Source organism: Zootoca vivipara, chromosome 12, assembly GCF_963506605.1.
Source record: "Zootoca vivipara chromosome 12, rZooViv1.1, whole genome shotgun sequence".
In the NCBI taxonomy this organism is placed as follows: Eukaryota; Metazoa; Chordata; class Lepidosauria; order Squamata; family Lacertidae; genus Zootoca; species Zootoca vivipara.
This window is the reverse complement of record NC_083287.1, coordinates 30,297,708-30,319,410: the sequence shown is the minus strand read 5'-3', so window position 1 is coordinate 30,319,410 and position 21,703 is coordinate 30,297,708. Positions and strand designations below refer to the sequence as shown.

General features: G+C 41.8%; 1 protein-coding gene across 5 annotated transcripts in view; it reads left to right on the top strand.

The window, feature by feature from the left end:
* The first annotated feature begins 239 nt into the window (after positions 1-239).
* GLCCI1 (glucocorticoid induced 1) overlaps positions 240-21,703 on the top strand; it is a 43,070-nt gene continuing 21,606 nt past the window's right edge. For 2 of the 5 annotated variants that reach the window (XM_035129242.2, XM_035129240.2), the window contains exons 1-2: positions 241-1,154; positions 14,707-14,858. In XM_035129242.2, the coding sequence (XP_034985133.1) occupies positions 611-1,154; positions 14,707-14,858 (696 nt within the window). In that variant the 5' untranslated portion in view covers positions 241-610. Of the gene's footprint in view, positions 1,155-10,677; positions 11,789-12,382; positions 14,859-21,703 lie in introns of those variants that run through there. The other 3 variants (XM_035129241.2, XR_009558393.1, XM_060280751.1) reach the window with 3 other exon arrangements.

Genomic DNA, 21,703 nt, shown 5'->3' with positions numbered 1-21,703 from the left:
CACTCCGCCCCGCCCACCTACAAACCTCCCTCCTCCTCACAAAGCGGCTCCAAACTACCAACCCCTTCCTTTTTCTTGCCCTTCCCCTCCTCCAGGTAAAGTAGAGGCCGGCGATTGGGCAGACGCGCCGCCCGTTCCCGGTCCGCGTCCAATCCGGCTCGAGCTAACGGAGGCAGGGCGCCCAATGGGCGCGAGGCTTGACGCCCCTCGCCCGCCACAGACGGGGCGGCGGAGCCTGCGGATTGCCATTCGGAGGGAGGGCGGCGGAGCAGAGCGTAGGTCGGCAGGGCTGGCTGGCTGCAGGTGCGGTAGCGCCACCCCCCCCACCCCCGAAGCTCGCGGCTAGGTAGGAGCGCGAGCCTTAAGCAACCCCCCCTCACCACCACCCCAGCTGTGCCTCCTCAGCGGCCGGCGCCGTGTGGACAATGTGAGCCGCGAGGAGCCGAGCTGCCGAGGAGGGCAGCCATGGCCACAGCTGGGCGATAGAACTTGCCTCACTCGGGATCCCCGCTCGCCTTCCCATCCCCCCTTTTTTTCCTTCCCAGGGGAAAGAGCCTCGAGGGGAAAAAAACCCCCCCGCGTCGTTCCTGTGGCCCTCGGAGCCGCCGCCATGTCCAGCTCCTCCTCGCAGACCCCTCCTCACCACCCGCCCGCGCAGAGGATGCGCCGTGGGGCCGCGGGGTCCCCCACCAGCGGCAGCGCCGGAGCCTCCTCAGTCGGTAGTAGCGGGGCCGGAGCAGCAGCAGGAGGAGGAGGAAGCGGCGGTAGCGGCGCCCCCGGTGGCAGTTCGGGGACTAGCCGGCTGCTCCAGCCTATCCGCGCCACCGTCCCTTACCAGCTCCTCAGGGGCAACCAGCACAGCCCCACTCGCTCTCCCGCAGCCTCAGCCTCGGTGGGGAGCAACACCGGCCCCGGGGGGCCTCGCGGAGCAGCACCTGGAGGAGGAGGAGGAGGAGGTGGCAGCAGCAGCCCGCCCCCGCCCAGCTCGACCCCTCCGTTGTCCCTCGGGGCTGCCGCCTCCCCTCCAGGAGCAGGCGGCGCGGCGGAGCCCGGGAGGGTGAAGGTGAGGCAGAGGCGCTCGCCCGACAGCAGCAGCGGCAGGCGGAGAAGCATCTCACCTGAGAGGAGGAGCCCCAGTTCGCCCATCTACAGAGGTAAGGGCACCTGTGGGGCTCTCACCTGGAATCCGGCTCTCTCCGCCCCCCTGCACCCCATTTTCCACCTCAAACTCCCCACGCAGCACTGTGGAGAAGACCCTCCTTGAGCCACCCCTCTAAAAAATGACAAACTCGACCCCGCGGTTAATTTGGTTTAAATGTTAATGTTTCGGATTATGGCAACACCTCCCCGATCTAGCAGCACATTTCTGTCAAGGGTATGCTCGGAAGTATCTTCCCGTCTTTTCAGTGCGGGCCTCATCCCCAGGTAAGTGTGAATACGATCGCCGACCCTGAAAGAAGGCGAAGTGACTCAGCCCTAAAAAAATAATAATAAAAACCCCAACAACACACCACCCTAAATGTTAAGACTCAAGGTCTTAATTCAACTCGAGCTTGAAACGGGGCAGTCTTGGTTAGTGACCCCTTTTAACACCCTGCATCTACTCTGCAATAGCCTACTCCTGGCGGTTTAGGCTGCTGAAGGGCTATAAAATTCTACCTTGCAATCCTTGGTAAAGTGAGCCTTCTTCCATATCCTTAAAGGAGAGAGTGGAACTCCCAAGCTCTATTAATGCAGAGCTACTAAACGAGAAACCTAAACTGCATTTTATATGTGTGAATAGAATGCTAGACTGGCTTGTGCCCTGAAGCAGAATTCTGTTTAATGAAGTTTATTTTAACCACCTTTTTAAATGGGGTTAGAAGAGTGTTTTTCAATGCTTGCGTTGCAGCATGCTGTATCCATGCCTTGTATGGAAATTTTCATCTGGTTTAGTGCCTAAAGGCTGAGCTAAAGGATGGTTCCATATTGGCCAACTTACATTTAAATGCTTCAATAGGTTATTGAAGCATAAGTTCTGAGATGTCTGCCTTCAGGGAAGCCGAAGCACAGAGATACTAGCACTCTCCACCAAGACCATAAGATTTGCAAAACAGCAGTGTTTGTAAAAGTATTCCTGTACCCTTTTACCAGGAAGAGATAAAAAACATCTGACTTAAGCAAGCACATGCTAGCAAAACTGCAGGTTCTAAATAGAATTCAACACCCGTGCCACTTCTGCAATATTTCCAAGATATATAATGCACAAACCATCTCTAGGATTTTGCCTGCAGTCTACTCAAAAAGCCTTCAAAAAACCCTCTCCCTCAAATACAACCCTTTGTAGAGCTAAAATTAAACCTTATTGAACCCTGGCGGCAGGTAGAATGCACATTCTATGATATTCTTGTTAAAGAATATAATGTAATAGGAAAAGTTCCCTCCAAGCATATTTGAAAAAGTTTCTTTAAAAAGTGGCTGTGTCCACTCCCCTTAAGCAGTTGAATGAATCATATGAAATACACTGCTTATCCTTCTATAGAGAAACCTGTATCTTTAAGCACTTCTTTAATTATGCCAAGACTGAGTTTGGTTTCAGCAGCAAATTAAATACCACTCTTGATATAGTATTGAATGCAGCAAGTTGGATGCATTATTGCCATGAATCCTTGCACTTAGTTGTGCAGTTATGGTTATTTGGATTGTAACTCCTCCAAAATGTTGCTTATATTATATCAGCCTTAAAAACGTGTACATCTAGATGAAATTTAATTCCCCCCATGCATTTCAAATTATACGTATGTTATGCAACAGGCCTATGATCTTGATTCATCCTTATGGAAACCCTTATGGAATTAAGTGTTTCTAAACCAAGTCTTTTGTAAAAATGGAGTTTAATCCATGTTATTGGGTCTAGAAAATGTAAGCCTTCTCCTTTTATGGGGACAAGACAAGTGCATACAATTCTAATTAAGCAAATTCAAACATTTCTGTTTGCTTGCTAATATAAAACAAAAATGGAAAACTGATAACAAATACTGCATGTTTGAATCTGCATTTAAATGTGCTATGTTTGTGAACAAATACTAAACAGCTTATTCTTTTATCTTAAAGTATTTTAAAATAATATAATCTCTTTAAATAGATGAATTATGTTGCTGCCTTACTTTCAATGATTCAGTCCTCTTAAGTTACAACTGAATGACTTCATTAAACTTGTTTGAGCCTGCCTTAAGCCATCATAGCAGCACCCACTGCTTAATAGAGTTGTGAGAGTGCAATATATAACTGGATTGACCGCAGTGAACTGTTAACCTGCATGTACCATAAGGAAATCCTCATTAGTTGAGCTAGCATTTCAAAGCAGGCACCCTCCAGTAAATCCCGAACAAACGAAAATATGCCCACATACTGAATATTTGAATTAATTCATTTCATAATTTTTAAATTTCTAGAAGGAAAGCTATGTTAGCCTGTTGCAGCAAAAAACAAACAAAAAACCAAGGTATTGAGGCATCTAACTTTACTATGACGTAAGTTTTATGGACCACAATCCACATTTGTATCTGATGTAACAGACAGTGGTCCACAAAAGATTTATGCCATAATCAATTTCTTAGCCATTAAAGTTCCACTAGGTTTCGATGCCTTTTAGGGTCTATGGCATCACTCATCTTAGATAGCAGAACAAGCCTTATTTAATTCTGCAAGCTAATAAATAAAATATTTAGTTTTACTTTCAAATTCTTAGCCTGCAGAATCTGCCCCGTGGACTAGTTTCACCAGTTGTTGTGACTCTGGCCCATGTAGTACCTATAATTAGCATGGCAGCCTGCATTATGGAATAACTTCAGAGAACTTGGTTGCTTTGTGGAAAACTCCTTTGTAGCAGAATCAATTAATCTAGCTTCAATCATTAATTAATCTAATTATTCAGTTATTTATTTTAGCAATTTGCAAAGAGCATGAAAGAATAATAAATATGTTTCATAGATACCATACTTCAGATTGTTTTATGTCACACCTAAACGTATCTTGTTTTCTCTGTGCATTAGTGTTTATACTGCAATGCATGGCTCTGGCTTTGCAAATGAGTTGCATTATTCAGTTTGTACTGGAGCAATTCTAGGATATGTATATATATTTGTATACAAAGGTATGTCTTTCACTTTCTTACAGTGTAGATGTTTAAAGGACATTGCTCAGATTTAAGTTCTTTAGTAAAAATGAGCTCCCAGAGGTTCTTAAAAGAAATCTGCAAAAGTGCTCTGGGTTGGAAGCTTGTACAGGTCAGGCAGCTGCCACTGCAGACGCTGACATCACTACTGCATGAATGAAAACAGCTTCCTCTGGGTTTTTTCCCCTTCCATCATCCTTCCCCCTTTTGCAGCTTAAGGATGATCTAAAATGTTGGTTTTAAAAAACATAACGTTAATTCTGGTTTAAAATAGAATCAAGCCAGGCCAATCTTTAGAGCTTAAATTTGTAGAACAGGGTTGTTGTTTTTCTACAAAAATGCATTTTCTTTCTTTCCACATATTTATGATCTTCAGCCACCTACATTTTAAAACGTAATAGTCATTGCATGCTTTGGGTTTTGTGCATATTTATTTGGAGTACTACAGCATCTGATGTTTTACTAAAACTGACGTTTTGCAGTCCCCCCCCCTTTCCATTATATTTTAAAAAACTGTTTCCTTGTTGCATTTTTGGAGATAAAAACAGATGTCTTACAACCATCTTGGGATATATTTGTATGAAGGGTGGTTTATAAATACGCTAAATAAGCAAGCATTTGTTTTACTGAAAGCCATGGTTATATGAAAAATGAATAATACGTATGTGAATTAACCCAGTGCAAAAAGTTGTACTGGAAAATAGTGGTGACTGAACAGCATTTGGTTACTTGAATGCCACTGTGTTAAAATATTAGCTAACCAAATAAAACAGTCATAGTGTTTTATTTGGGAGAAATGCTTGCTGCTCTGTAATAAAACTAATGCATTTCAATTACATAATCCACATTTTACATTCTAATAGGGCCCTTTTAAAACTAATATACAGTAAATGTGAATTCACTTGTTTAAAAAAATATTTAAACTGTCCTTCTGTGAATGCATGATTTCTAAATTTACTCCTGGAGGTTTCCTATTACAAAATCAAGATAAATATACAATAAATTAAGCATAGTTTAAATTATAATTTAAAATGTATAATCTCTGGCAAATTATTTGGATGAGGCCTGGCCATTGTCTGTAATTTAAAATGGATGCAGATGTTTTCTTACAAGCCTCAAAGTGTTATGGACAGTGAATTTAATCTTTAAATGCTTTTGTTAACAAGTTCAAGTAGCCTTTGACTATATTCTGAGGCCTAGAGCTTGCTCCTTCCTCCTCCTACTGCTGGGAATAAATTATCTTGGGCTACATTGGCATAAATACAAGATAAAGTTAACTAGACCTGTTTTCTTAAAGGTGAAGGGCAGTTGACCTATGTCATAAAACATTGTGAAAACTGATAGCTTAAGTTCATGGCTTTCATGTTTGGTTTGATTTATTTACTGGTTATACACATACATTTGTTTCAAATAAGAGTACTAATGCATCAGGTGCTTCTGTTGGCATGCTCAGTGTACTTGTGCCTTGCACCATCACATATCAAGTTGTGTTTTTCTTCCATAGTGTGTAGAAAAACCTCATATATGAGATCTCACTGCTCTCAATAACTCCCTTTGGTGATGCCCTGGACACTTAGCTGAAAAGCTAACTTTTTATGACTGCATTGTGATGGCGCACTAAACTAATATTGAGAATAAGATCTCACATGTTCAGAATGGTTTGGTTTGAAACAGGTTGCTTCTGGCCCAACTTTACGCATGTCCCCCCAAAACATTTGCTCTCTGGCTCGTCTTTAGTGGAAATTACAGAGTCAGGACCTTCTTGATGGTGGCACTGCAGTTACAGGACACTTTCTCAAAAGTTCAACAAGCTTCCTGTTTTAGACAGATATTGAAAAACATTATTTAGGAAGACATTTTATTCTTGTGTTTACACTACTGTTGTGGATAATGTGCTCGTTTATCATCTTCTTTCTGAATGATATTGTTTGTATTTCGTAAGTAATAATGGTATGTAGTTGCTTAGCAGATTGTAGCTCTCAGAATCCTGGCTTCTGTGAAAGTGTGGAACCAAAACAGACATTATGGTGGCTATGAGTAAAGTATTTTGTGACGGTTCCATGCATCCACCAGCATATGTTGCATGCTTCATGTCAATGCCTTTACATGTAGAATTTGTGCCTGTTCTGACATCAGATAGACAACATGTTGATTTATGCAAATGAACACTCCACTTGTCACATAAATGCTTCTACAAATAAGCATTTTATCTGTGGCTAAAAGATGTCCTTTTCAACATCTTACTTAGAGTTGTCATCGTTCATTTAAGCTGTATCTTCTTTCTGTAGAGCAACCTTTCTGAATTATTTTGGTCATGTTGTTGGGTGTGTATGAAAGCGGAGATTACCGCCACACCTCGTAGTCGAATTTGACTGGACGTAATTGTCCAGACGTCCTTTAACTTTTTTAACTTTATGCTAAGAGTATCTTGGATAAAAACTTTTAAAAGCATATGTCTGAATTAATACTAAACTGAAAACCCTAAAGAGGACACAAAGTATGCTGCACATATTCGATGTTCTCTGGGAGGTGTTGAATACAAGAAGCATCAAGGAGATGAGAAACTGGGACCTACTCAGACCAAAAAGCTTAAGCGCTCATAATTTGTGTCCCCTTCTCTTTCCTCCCCACCCTGCCTCACTCCACAAGTGCTTAAGGCAGGGGTCAGCAAACTTTTTCAGCAGGGGGCCGGTCCATTTTCCCTCAGGCCTTTGGGAGGGGCGGACTATATTTTGGAGGGGGGGGAATGAACAAATAATAATAATAATAATTTATTATTTATACCTCGCCCATCTGGCTGGGTTTCCCCAGCCACTCTGGGCGGCTTCCAACAGAAAAGTGAAATAAAATAATCTATTAAGCATTAAAAGCCTCCCTAAACAGGGCTGCCTTCCTATGTCCCTCAAATAACCCAGAGATGCATTTTAAGTAAAAGGACACATTCTACTCATGCAAAAACACGCTGATTCCTGGACCCTCCGCGGGCCAGATTAGAAGGCGATTGGGCCGAATCCGGCCCCCGGGCCTTAGTTTACTTACCCATGACTTAAGGGTGTTCTCTCCAATTATTCAGTGTGCCATGAGGTTCCTATCCTTGAGGCCAAATCTTCCCACACCCAGACACTACTGTATATGTTAAGGCAGGGAGATGCAAACATTCTATCTATGCTATATAGCTCATGTTCAGGGATAGATTAGCAGTTAAAGTTCAATTATTACTATTTCCTTTTATCAGAGTTCTCAAGGCAGTTTTCTAAGCACTTCCCCCTCCTCAGGACAATTGCTAAACAGCTGAGGTTCAGCTTCAGTGAACAAGAAGCTACCATAAAGTACCAGGGTTTATAAATCTTGTGCTGTTACTGCTGTGGTGGAATTTCCCAGTTGCTTATTCCATCCCTGTAATTAATTGAAGGTCTTCAACTGGTATTCTGATTTGCCAGTGTGCAAAATAAAATAAAATGTGGGAATGCTACTTAGGGTGCATCAGCTTAAATCTTTATTTGTAATTTATCTGGATAAATACCTATATGATTTTTTTATTTCATAAGTAACAGTGATATGTAGTTGCTTAGCAGATTGTACAAAATACTTTCCATCTTCTTGAAATGACAGGCAAGTTTAGTCATAACTCAGTTTTGCAAGTAATTTAACTTTGATTTTTGAAGTTTAAAACTTTAAAGTTGTTACATATCTGCGTACAACTGTAAAATACTGTCAGGAACCCAGACTAGTACAGTTTACTAAGTTCCTCCTATAACTGAGATGAAGCTTACTTTTCTTTTTTAACTTCATTTGAGTGGTGTTAAGCTATTAAGGTACTGAAGTCTATTTTAGCTCCAGAGAGAAAATACATTCAATAAAAGTTGAGCTTAATTGTGTATTCTACAAAAAAGTGTAATGTTCTTGAATATGATCTGGTTTGGGCTGTAATCCAAGCATTCATTAGCAGTCATGGGGTCATGTAATCTTATCTTCACCAATAGTTGCTCAGTAGTCGAAATCTTTCCTAGTTTTGTTTGCTCTTTTTTTTTTAAAGGCAAGAGTGCCAGCTACATGACCCCAGTAAAGTCTGGAAAGCTCATGTGTTCAGTACTTTAGCTGTATATGGGAATTCTGGTTTCAAGAGTCATGACAATGTTCTGTGAATATCGCTTATAGCTTAGTACATAAACATACAAAAAAGTACAAAAAAATTAAATGGAAATCAGTTAAAAATAGTATTAGAGATAAAGCTGCAAGCTTGCATCTAAAGATCTCGAACATGCATTTGTTCTTGCCCTTTGGGAAAATATTGTGGGGGTGGAGGAGGAGGAAGAATTTTAAAAAGAAAATTCAACATTGTGGTACCGTGTTTCTCACATTTTAAGACATGTCTTATATTTATTTTTCCTCCAAAAAAACACACCACGGCTTATTTTCAGGGATGTCTTATTTTTTTGTTAAGCTTTTTAATTTTTTACCGGTATTAAGCTTTCAGAGAGTTTTGCTGGGTCGGGGTCGGTGCAGCACACGCTTCTGCCCTTGCCGGCTCCCGCTGGGTCGGGACTCGGCGCTGTGACATCAGAGAGGCCGCGAGGGTGGTACTGTCACCTGGGCAGCCCGGGATCTCCATACATGCGGCCCAGGCTTGCACCTTGGAGGTCCTGACTGTTCTGCTACCCCAGCAGTTTGACTTCGCCCCAGGAGGCGCACTCAAAAACCCACTCAAGACATTAAAAACAGCAGCAGCTGGAGGGGCTTTGCCCAGCCACTACTCTTAAAACTCACAGGGCAGCGTTTGTGCTGCCTTGAGCTGTCATTGCAATAAATCTTGCTAAACCAGAACGGGGTGCCTATCTCGGGGTGGCTTTCTCCCCCTCCCAGGCTCCCACCTTCGCATCTCCTTCGGCGCTGTTGCTTTTTGCACGCAAACCAAGCTCCGCAGTGCTGGGTGCGGGTGGACTCAAAAGCAGAGCCAACAAACCAGCACCAGAGCTTCAAGCCGGCGCGCTCTCTATGGCACAAGTATAGAGGCTGCTGCCCCATCGGAGCCTAGAGCGGATTGGTCAAACTCCGCTTCCGGATTGTGTTTCCTTAGAAACCCGAGGCGCTGCGACCCGGAAGCGCTTGCGGGACCAGTTCCGGGTCGCCGCGCCATGGCTGCGCTGGGAGCGTCGGGGTGCCTGCGGGGCGGGAGGGTCGCCATGGCTTCGCTGCTCCTGAGGCAGCACCCGCAGGGACGCCGCGCCGCGTGGGGATGGTGGGGCCTCCCGCTAGACCTGGCAAAGACAGCAGCACGCACCGCACTGAGTCCCGACTGAGCGGGACCCGGGAGAGATAGCAGCGCTCGACGAGGCGCGCGCTGCAGAAGCGCCATGCAGACCTGCTCCCACCACTAACAATACGGTACCCCAGCATGTCTTATTTTTGGGGGATGCCTTATATTTTATTGCCTCCAGAAAATCGTGCCATGGCTTATTTTATAGGCACGTCTTAAAATGTGAGAAACACGGTATACAAAGGAAGGTTTTATTATTTGGTCTTAAAATTATATGTAGACTTTGAAGAAACTTGTCTTTTTGAGCTTGGGAAATAAATTCTGCCAGAATGTAAATGAAGGAGCAGTAATACATTTGGATGTTACATATATCACAACTGGGGATCTGCAACAAAATGTTGCAGTGTATCCATGACTTCTTAAAAGAGCACTGCTGTTCAGGTTTCATCTATCCTAGAACAGAGTTCATAAGGGAGATTTCAGGAGCAGCCTCCAAGCCTCCTGAAACCTTTGCTGGCTGTATTATATGGCACTAAAGGACATTGTGTGTGCATGCACACTAATAAGGGGTGCAGAGTAGAGGGAGGGAAAAGACTAGTGGAAAAGGGAGGTGTGCTTTGCTTCTTTCCTCCCTCCTGAAAGCTCAACATATACTGTATTTTACTCATCATGGCATATCTGTCTTATCGAGGGGCTCAAACCATAGTTTGCCTTTCTGTGATGTTCAATCTAGGGCAGTAAACTTAGCTTTTTATTTATGTGCCACTTTATAGTAAAAATCTAAAGCAGCATACAACATCTATACAGTATATATAAAAATGTAAAAGGGGCATGTTGTTTGGTCTCCACCTCTCACCAAAACCGCTTGACCAATGCCAATGAAATTTGGACACAGCGTCACATGCGAATAACCGAGTGTCCACATACCATTTGCGTGCACAGATGACACCCCAGCAGAAACTGCCGGGCATGCTGGGAAAAGAACCAGGTTGCAAACCAGTGCCCTCTAGCGGTGGCTACACTGGTATTGCACCTATAAAACCATCCCTCTCAACACCACCTCTGCTCCAGTTTACATACTAGGCCGAAGCCTTTACAGACTAGGCCGGATGGAGGTACTGACTCACCTGGGTGGGGGTTGGGGGGAGGAGGGGACGGGATAGGTCAGGACACGTTGGGACCAGTCACAGGGATGAGCCGGGGGTGGGGGGAGGAGGGGGCGGGATACATCATGGATCAGCACAGGGTGGGGGGAGTCATAGGGATGCGCCTGCGTAAACAGAACACGCATAAAACAGGGGGACTCTGAAGGTGAGGGGAGTCTGAAGGGGGACTCTGAGTCTCCATTTAACAGACTGAGCCACAGCAACACGTGGCAGGGCCAGCTAGTAAAATTATAAAAAACCAGGAAATTGTTTATATTGAACCATATTTATTTATGTCCTGTTCCATATCAGTAAATAATATATATTCAAAAATAGTAATGTTATTGGAATTGATGCCTGAAAGAACCATAGCTTCTCATTTTGAACTTTTGTTTTAGCTTCATAATAGCATTACAGACGACACTTGAAACCATGGCAGCAGAATAGGCATTAACTGGCACCTATGGGGAAATGGGGAAACAGTTTGAATTTCACAGTTTTATTGCCCCCTTTGAAAAGCCTTTCTTTCCAGTGGCCATTCAAACATTCATATTAGTTTGTATTGTCTTTAAACATTCATCAGTTTTCACTTGATGCAGAGAATGAAGGGATCTGTGGCAAGAGACAAGCAGGAGGTATTTTGTTTGCTTGTCTAAAAGCCTTGCAACCTCATTGCAGGAGCAATATGTGTCACACTAACTATTTGATCCAAATACAATAAAGTGGTTGTATATTCCGTAACTTCTGAAAGCGGTTTTACCGACATTGAATCATAATAGTGTAGCTTGAATACCTTACTTAGTAATCTAGTAACAATGCTACCACTGCTAACATTATTACTTTTGAACCTTGAGTTTAGAAATCCTGCTGTAGTATATTTGACTAACGTAACTTTTAAAAAATACTTAAGAAAGGCTATTATGCTCTTTCATTTTGAAAAAAATATCATTGAAATCACCCTATTAATTCTTGTCCACCTTGGTTCATAAAAGCTAGTAGAGGAGGTATGAGTGATTGGGTGCAGTTTATTTGCCTGGCTGAAAGTGTCCTCTCCTAAAGAAACCCATGCTGGACCCATTGGCTTTTAATGATTATCATGTAGTCACAAATACCCTCTCTAGGGCAAAGGAGTTGAGAGAAGGTGTTGGCACAAGTGCAGGTACTCTTGGAAGAGACTGATTATCTAGGCCCAGTTTTGGAACAGAATTGAGTTTGACCTTGGATGCCCTAGTGCAGTGGTTCCCAACAGGTGGTCCACGGACCCCCAGGGGTCCGCGAGCTATGCCAGAGGGGTCCGCAAGATGCTATTAGAATAAAAAATATATTTAATATATTACGTATGATAACAGATTTTTTGTTTTGGCCGCTTCCTGCATGAGCAGAGTCTAGCGCAAAACTAGAATTAGATAGAGGCAGTAGTTCTGCTGTATGCTGTTAGGTGGCGCTTTACAAACACTACTGTTTTGCAAAGAGGCAGCGCACGCATTCTACTAACGCTCACCTCCCCAAGATGCTTTGCGCGCGTCGGCTTCATTTGTGCGCTACTGCGCAGGTACCCTGTCTTCTCCATTCCCCTCCCTCCTCCCTGGTGAGCGCTGCCTCTTTGCAAAACAGTAGTGTTTGTAAATAAAGCGTTGTTTTTCGCGGAAGCTACAGTTCGCGTAGTTAAAAATGGACCGTTGGTTAAAAATATAAAATGTAAAAAGACTCTTAATTTGGCTCTCACTTTTTAATTTTAGGATTAGGAATTAATGGGGGTCCTTGTCACAATAGCGGCTCAATGAGGGGTCCTCGAGAAAATTTTGTTGGAAACCCCTGCCCTAGTGGATTACTGTACCTTTCTTGGGATAGAGGAGTGCAACCCTGTTACTACTTTTTGATCTCTCAGCAGCTTCTGATGGCATCAACTAGATGTCCTTCTGGACTGCCTCCAAGGAAAGGATATTGGGGGCCATTGTTTTACAGTGGTTCCAATCTTGCCTACAAGGTTGGTTACGAAGGATAGCATAAGGGGAGTGCATTTTGGCTCTCTGGCACTTGTTTTATAGGGTGCCACAGGGCGCTATATTATCCCCGATGCTATTAAACATACGAAGCTGTTGGGAGTAGTTGTTAAGAGGTTGGGAGCAGGATGTCACCTATATGCCAAAACCAACCATCTCGTGTTTCTCTATAACATCTGAGTCAGGTGAGGTTGTGCAAAGCATGGACTGGTACCTGAATGCTGTGGTGGGCTAGATGAGGGCCAGTAAATTGAGTTGAAATCCTGGCAAGGTGGAAGCATGGCTGATGAGTGGTTTCTGTGTCTGAGATACGAGACCATTTGCCTGTTCTTGCACTCCCTCTGAGCAGGCATGCAGTCTGGAGGTACTCCTGGACCCAGCTTTGTCCCTTGAGACTCAGGTTGCCTCAGTAGCTAGGAATGCCTTTCGCCAGCTTCAGCATGTGCATTAGCTGTGGCTGTTCCTGAATCAGGATAGCTTGGTTATGGTGGTTCAAGCATTGATAACCAAGAACAGACTACTATAATACACTCTATGTGGGGCTGCCCTTGGAGCAGGTTTGGAAGCAGTAGCTGACACAGAATTCTGCAGCCGGGTTGTTACTGGGCATGCTACCCTGCACTTATGTGGGAGCTGCACTGGCAGCCAAGTTATTTTCAGCATCCCATTATTATATACACCTCTAAGCAATCTTTGGCATTGTGTTTAAAATATGGCCTTATTCCTTACACCCCTGCCTGATCTTTGTAATTTGCCACAGAGGCATGTCTGACGGTGCCTGGCAGTGCTAGACTGTCCTCGGCAATAACTTGTGCATTATGTGTGAGTTAAGGAATTCTGTACCTAATGAGAGCAAGTTGGCATTTTCTGTAATGAGCTCCAAGTGCCAACTTAAAGACTTTGTTATTTTAGCAAGCCTTAGGGAAATAATTTATTGTTTTCATTATCTTGTTAGAACATCTATTTTTATATTTCAGATTCTTTTATATATGTTGATATTATTGATTGGTTTTAATTGAGATTCTGTATACTACTTGGATATCTTTTTATGAATTTGCAGTGTAGAAATGAATGATTAATAACAACTTTGAAGGTAGAAAGTTGCAGGTTCTCCAAATGATCTAGCTCAGTGTTTCTCAACCTTTTTTGGGACACGGCACACTTGTTCCGTGAAAAAAATCACGAGGCACACCACCATTTAAAAAGTTTAAAAAATTAACTCTGTGCCGCCCTATATTATAATTATGACTGTAAGAAACACTTGCCAAATATTGCTTTCTGATGGGTTAGTGTTGTGCATTGGCGGCCGCCAGGCACGTGACAATGCAAATTGCCCTTCTCGTCGCCGCGGAACAGCGGTTGAGAAATGATGATCTAGCTTCCCCTCCCTTTCTGCTATTTGAGAGTTCAGGACATGGAGATGGGACTTCATGGGATACATTGTCCCCATAATCAGATGTTATATTCAAGTTGTCATTGTCACATGAGGCTCAGAATCTGTTAAGAAAATGCAAGGTAAAACAATGAGAAGTGATCTAACTGGAATAGTGTACAGTAGCTTCCACAGCTCTAACGTTAGTTGTATTTTCTTAATATAATAGCTTTTTGTCTAGCACTCTGTGTCTGCACATACAATGAAATAAACTCTTACAGTGCAGCCCTAACCATGTCTGCTCAGAAGTCCTATTCAGTGGGGCTTAACTTCCAAGAAGGTGAAATTAGGTTTTCAGCCTTACCTATCATAATAAATATTGGTCTTAAAGGTAGCATGTGGCCTTCTGGTGTCCCCCCCAAGAAAATGTAGATTGCCATCAGTTTTCAAAATGCAGAATATCAAGCCTTGGATTTATACATGGTGGGATCGAAAGATGGAAGAGTAAGTGAGAGAAAATCTCACAAATGCTCTTTCCTGAGTTTACCTTCAGTGTAGTCTGGTTGTAACAGTTGTGCATATTACCTCTAGTTACAGAACACTTGGCATTGGTCACATGTACCTCAACTGTTGAGAGGCTTGGTTTTTTTGTTCTTAAGGCAAATATTTTCAGTTTTAAAAGGCCTTTTGTGCAAGTTGCCACACTAAAAATAGATGTGAATAGCTAAAAACACCACATTAACTATGTTGCATATAACATGTTTCTGTTTCAGTGGACAGGCCAAAAGCCCAGCAAATTAGAACTTCTAGCACCATAAGACGTACCTCTTCTTTGGACACAATAACGGGACCTTACCTCACAGGACAGTGGCCACGAGATCCCCACATACACTATCCTTCATGCATGAAGGATAAATCCACTCAGGTATGTTTGAGAAGCCAATCATTGCTATTTACTTAACTGTTGTGTGTCATTCATTTCAAATAATATGTGCAATACATAGCCAGTTCTGGTACCTAAAAACACTGTGGATGAGTTGGTTGAGGGATAGGTAAGAGAAGAAGCAAAATAGAAGCTGAGGGAACATACTCTGCTTCATATTGTAATATTCCGTAATAGAAACATCTCTCTAGTTCACCCTTGCCTCCACTTCACAGACCCCTGCCATGTTCAACTTCTCTTTTTCCTTATTACCCAACAGTCCAGGCTTAGGTTGGGAGTTCCTCAGGGCAGCGATCTGTCTTTTATTTTAGGGTCCATTTGGAAAGGTCATAAGGTTCTGAACAGCCATGTGCAAGATGGTATTTCCCCTCTACTGCAGCAGAGCTAGGGCATTTGGCCTCTTTAGCTTATAAATCACTGGTGAGCTCTGATATACAGAATACCATCTGCATGTTATTTGCAAGGGGCTGAGGCTTCTGAAATAATTGTAGGTTGCTTGGAGCAGGACAGCTTTATTAATGAAGCTTTTTAAATTTGAGTCATGAGTAGGTTAGGTATACAGGAGGGATTCAGAACCTTATATTTAGTCTTCTTTTCAAATACTATGGAAACGTGAAAGTCCAAAAAGCAGCTGTCACTAATGTGCATCCATTCTAGAGGCCCACCAGTACATTTCCTGTCTTCTGTTCCAGTTTGATTTTTCTTTTCTTTTTGTTCTTATGCTGCTTTTTATGGGCTTGCAGTACCTCTAGAAATCGGCACTGGGACAAGATAGGTGCTTCAGCCTGCTCTTTCAGGAAACGAGTTTTGTTCTCTAGCAGTGACTCTTCCTTGCTTCAGATGTTGAGTCTAATATCTGGACAGGCTGGCTCTTTTAGTGTGGCTTTGAGCTGGAGTGTTTAATTGAAGACAAAATCCTGGACCAAGTAAGTCCCAGGGAAAAGAACAGCTGCAGGTTATCAATTTGACAAGATGGAGGCACTGTAGGTGAGAAGTTCCCATGTTCAGGTTAGTTTCCTGATCTAGATAGTGTTGCACACATTTAGAAGGAGGAGCTCTGTAATCAGAATACTCCTGGATCCATCCTTTTCACCAGAGGCCCAGATGTTATCAGTAGCCAAGAGTGCCTTTTTCCAGCTAGGGCCACAGTTGTTCATAAATAAATAAAGTAGTGCATCTACACTACAAACTGGTGACTTGTCAGCAGCACGTAACACCTACTCTGCACTGGGATCTGCACTGACTGCCAACATGCTACTGGGTCAGATTTAAGGTTTTCATATTGTTCTTTAAAAGAACTTGGGATCAGGGTACTTGAGAGAGTGTCTTACCTTCCTACATACTTCCTACATACATAATTAATTAGGTAATTAATTAGTGTACCACTCCCACTGTTGTAGGAATTCCCTTCCAGTGGATATTAGACAGGCACTGGCTATCTTGGCATTTCAGTGCCTTTTAATGACATTTTTTCCCCAACAGGCATTCCCAGAAGGATATGCTTGGCCTGTTTGATAAACCTTTGAGCAAGGACATAAAACTACCAATCTGGTCCCTGTTGATTTTTGAAAGTATAATGCTATCTTATTCTGTCTTGTACTTTGCTTTAAGGTTCTTCTGAATATAAAACAATTAAGATACAGTGGTGCCTCGCTAGACGAATTTAATTCGTTCCACGGGTCTTTTCTTATAACGAAAAAAATTCGTCTAGCGAATCCCATAGGAATGCATTGCTTTTTTTTTTGCCCATAGGAACGCATTAATTGAATTTCAATGCATTCCTATGGGAAACCGCGATTCGCTAGACGAAAACGAATTCGTCTAGCGAGGCAACCTCCGCTAGAAAAAACCTTTCGTTAAGCGAAAATTTCTTTAAGCAGGGCATTCGTTAAGTGAGGCACCACTGTAATGCCTTTTTCTCTCCCCTCAGATCTGTAGTCAGCTTTCCATACCCTATAGCAGTGTATATGATTCTTCTGTACTTTTCCTGTGTGTTATGAATGGGAAAACAGAGTACAGGGTTATAATAACTTAACTAAGATGGGAAGTTGGTAAGCTCTTTTTACTACGCTGCTCAATGCCTTGCTGGAAAGCTGGAATTTCCCCTTAAATACAGGAAAGTTAAAGGCAGCCTGATCTTCTAAGCTGGTGTTGGGTTCTTGAATCCCCATGTTAAACACATATATTTGGCAGCACATGGTGGTTAAATAACTGCAGCTTTAGTGTGCTAACTAGGATAATGAGACACCCAAGCTATTAAACTCCCTCCCAGGGGATGTTCAATCTGCCATTAGAGTAGAAATTGTCGCTGAATATATTTTTATTTGTCCAGTCATTCAGATGATTAGGTGTGGTCCCCTTGCTGCAGAGTTTACTGTTTTGTATTGAGATTTTATGGTTTTGATTATTTTATCACTGTATGGTTTAATTTTTAGTGTTAGCTGCTTTGTGCTCCTGATTGGAGGAAAGATGGAATATAAAAATAGTGAGTGGTATTCAACTCAATTGTTCCATCAGTGCAAGGACTTTTAGCTGTGCTAAACTTCCTCTCCCACTCTCAGGTGCCCTGCCCCCTAAATCTGTTTTGGGAGTTCCCTCAACTCTTCAAAGTTGACATGGGGTGGGGAACTTGAACTGTGCAAACTTATATCTTGCGCTTACAGAAAGAGTGCATTGGGTACCACACAATGAACGAATGATAATAATAAAAATACCTTGCTGAGTGTGATACTCCAGGTGAACAGTAGTGGTAGTTTGTAGAAGGTGAATAATTTTTTTATCTCTGTGATTATTCCAAATTATTCAGTGGAACAGATGCCCTCCTTTGGATTGCATAGAACAGATTTGAGGAAAGATGTGAAATGATTTTTGGAGTTGATATTTAAATTTTCAGCTTAAGTTCTGTCACTGGTGAATTGTCATAGTAATTCTAATATTGTAATTGCATTGTATCTGTTTTGCAAACTGGTGGTACTGTCGTTCTTTGTCTGTTAAATGGCCTAGCAAGACCTCAACATGTACAGTTGGATTACCTCAAATTCTATTGATTTAACTTGGAGCTTTAGGGAACATGGTCACTTTGACCTATTTTTCAATTTGTTGGAGTCTTTCATGCCGTCCTTATTAATGCATTGGTCTGACTCTACATCAAGATCTGGCTATTGATTGACATAATAGTAGCTGGGAGTATTGGAAATACTGAGAGCCATTCTGCAATAATGGAATGGTTAGACTTGCTAGATATATGGTTTTAGGCACTATTATGTAAGAGGAATACAATCAATTATTACCAACTTGGGGTGAAATAATGTTTTCCATTAACTAATGGTTAGCTCCGTTTAATAGTATATCTGGGTTATAATTACTGCATTACTACTGAAAAACATAGTGAACTAGTTCAGTTCTGAGTGTCAATTCAGAGTATGGAGGAAGGCCATATCCCAAGAAGTGGAGCACGTGCTCTGAATGCAAAAAGTTCTAGGTTTAGTCTATTGACATCTCCAGTTAAAAGGATTGAGTAGAAAAAGATAGAAAAACCTTTGCCAGAGTCCCTAGAGCAGGAATGACCAATGTGGCACCTTCCAGATGATGTTGGACTGCAGCTCTCATCATTAAACATTGGCTGTGTTGGCTGAGGCTAATGGGAGTTGGTCCATATCATGAGACCACTATATTGGCTACCTGTATCCTAGAGCTAGAGCATGGTGCCCTCCAGACATTGTTTGACTCACAATGCAATCACTCCCAGCAAGCATGTCCAGTGGTTAGGGTTGATGGGAATTGTAGTCCAGCAACATCTGGTAAGCGTCACATTAGCTACATACATCTGTTCCAGAGGGTTGCTGTGAATCAGAGTAGACAAATCTGGGATAGATGGGCAAACGGTCTGTCCTGGTTTTTATTAATTTTTATTCTTAAAAAGTTTGCAAGCTGCCTGTAAGGTAAAAATAAAATAAAATCCTCTTAAGGTGGCTTTTTAGAACAAAACCAGTAGTCACAGACCCCCATACCATTAATAAAAGGCAGCAGCAGGAACAGCACCCATCCATGGGCAGCTTCCTATGTAGCTGAATAATTTTCATTTTTTAAAAATAATGGGCATGGAACCCTTTAAGGTCTTAGTCTTGGCACTTGTTTAAATTGCACACAAAAATCTTCATGGGCTCTTGTATTCTGTTTGTGATTCACGATTTTTAGATTCTCATTTAGATTCTCTAAAAATTGGATTCTCAAATTTTGGATTCTCAACCAGGAACTATCCTAGCAGTAAGCAAAAGAGTATTGGCTGCTGCCTCAGGGGGCCACATGCTAGTCCATGTGGGGCACAGAGTGGCAGCCTCCCAGGGATATTCCTCTGTTGGAAAACAACTGTGTAACACAGTTTACTAGCCTGCTGCCTTAAGGGCAGTGGAGGACACTGTCCTCTCATCAGTGTTTAAGTGAGATTAAATGGCTAGTTCAGTTGATTTCTGTATATTCTTCCCCTGCCTGTCTTGTCCTTCATTTCTGGTGGTAAAATGTGTTGGGCCCAGCTGCTTCTCAACACTTTTGTTAGGGATGGATAAACTGTATTAGACCAAAATCAGTTTATCTCAAGACCAGAATTCTGTATGTAAGAAACCCATCCACTCTTCAAAATGATCATGATTGGTCTTGTGCCTTCCAACCACCTAGTTAATGGCTAGTCCCAGCTAATCCATGTGTTGAAAATACACAGAATACTGTGGACGCTCGGGTTGTGAACGTGACCTGTGCAGGAGGCACATTTGCAACCTGCAGCATTTGCAACCCGCAGTGACGCATCTGTGCATGCGCGGGTCACAATTAGGCACTTATGCGCAAAGCGCGATTTAGTGGTTGTGTGCGAGCGCCGAAACCCAGAAGTAACCCGTTCCGGTACTACCGGGTTCAGTGCGGTGCGTAACCTGAAAACGCGCAACCTGAAGCGTCTGTAACTGTTTGATAAACTTTGAGCAAGGACATAAAACTACCAATCTGATGTTTTTACCACGATTATGGACATCACTTTAGTACTACAGCACTAAAATAACATGACAGAGACCAAATTAAAACTAACTGCTGTGGTATTTAATCTGTTTTAATGGATAAAATAGGCTCACAAGACTTAGGAAAATTAAGCTGCAGTTCAAAATTGCCTGTTTTCAAAGCAGTTAAATAATTTTGTTCTCAAATGACCAAATCCAAAGTGTAGAATTTGGCACCTTTTAGCAGTTTCTTATTTTGAAAGCAAATAAAGTGCTTTTCATTCTTCAGACTTGATATCCAGATGGTAACCTGCAACCCAGATATGACTTGCAGCATGATCTTATCTAGCGCCTGAAGGTTGTCACAAATTTTAATTAAGGTGTACTAAAAATATTGCCTACAGAGTCACTTGCAGGGAAAAGAACATTTATTTCCAAAAGTTGTATGCAGGTGAGATTTCATTGCTTCATGTTGAGTTTTGGATGTAATTATATCTTACCACTAACTGCTTGGAGAAGCATTGGGAAAATATAATACTTAAAATTTTGATTGCTGTCATAATAAAGCATATGCCAAAATAAATAAGTTGGTATTTTAGGTGCAGTATGACTTTTTTTTTGCTTTTCTGTGTGCTTTTTTACTACTTAAAAAAGTGCTTTTTAGGTGCATTTTCATTGCTCAGTGACTACATATTGCCCAAGTCTATACTGCTAAGTGACATCAGTTTTTTAATGAGACTGTTTATTTAGTTATTATTCTATTGTTACATAAATGTACGGTGCATAACAATAAAATCACAATAGATAACTAATCCCTATAATAATCATAAACAATAAAACAATATAAAATCAAATAAGGGTTCATAAAGTAAAAAAAGCCAGCCAATTAAATTAAAAACATTAGAAAGGAGCAAATCCACAAATGCTTCTTGAGTACAGATTTTGGTTGCCCTGCTGATCAGGTTGTACGGTGTGACAACATGCATGTCTCACCTTTGGAAGTCCGACTGGCAGTCTTGCAAGAGATAATTAGCCCTTTTTAAAAAATGGTTCCATCTGATGTCATATCTGTGTTTTAATACTTTATGGCACAAATAGCATTATGAATGTGTTGGGAAAGCCATCTCCCTTTTGAGTGGACAAAACTTTTCAAGCTTCATTATTCACCTAGAGGCAACATTTAGTACTCCACAGGTGAGTGGCTGAAGTAGCTTCTAAGAAAACGGAACGTGGACATTTATTCAGTACTGTTTATATTGTCCGTTTCCTCTATCATGGAACTCAAGGTGGTGCATCTGGGATTCCCAGGCAGCCTTCCATCCAGGCACTTTTCAGATCCAGGCCTGCTTAGCTTCAGCAGTCTGGTTTCATTATGCGTCTTCATAACATGTCATTCAAACCTTCCATGTGTACAGTTTCTTTTCAAGTGGTGCAAGTAAAGACATGGGCTTTTAAAGTTTGTCCATATGCACATGTTACAGCGTTTTTAAGAATGTTACAATTCGTCTACAGTTGCAGGTTTTTTTCCTACTTTGGAGATCAAAATCTTCAAAATTCTGTAGCCTTGACACATGCACCAGGTAGCAGTCAATATGAATATATTGCAGGACCAGCATCTTAGTTATAGTTGTAATTTTGGTTCTTAACAAAAAAAAGTGGATTTCTTTTAAAAAAGTTTTCAGCTCATTTGCACCTTATTTTATAAGAGAGAATGTTTAAAAAGCTACATTTCATGACCAGCACTCAATTATTGTGCACAGTAGAACATGAGAAATTGTAGTAGAAGATAAAGAGGACATCATGCATAAATTAGCTATTAATATTTTGTAAAAAAAAAACCTG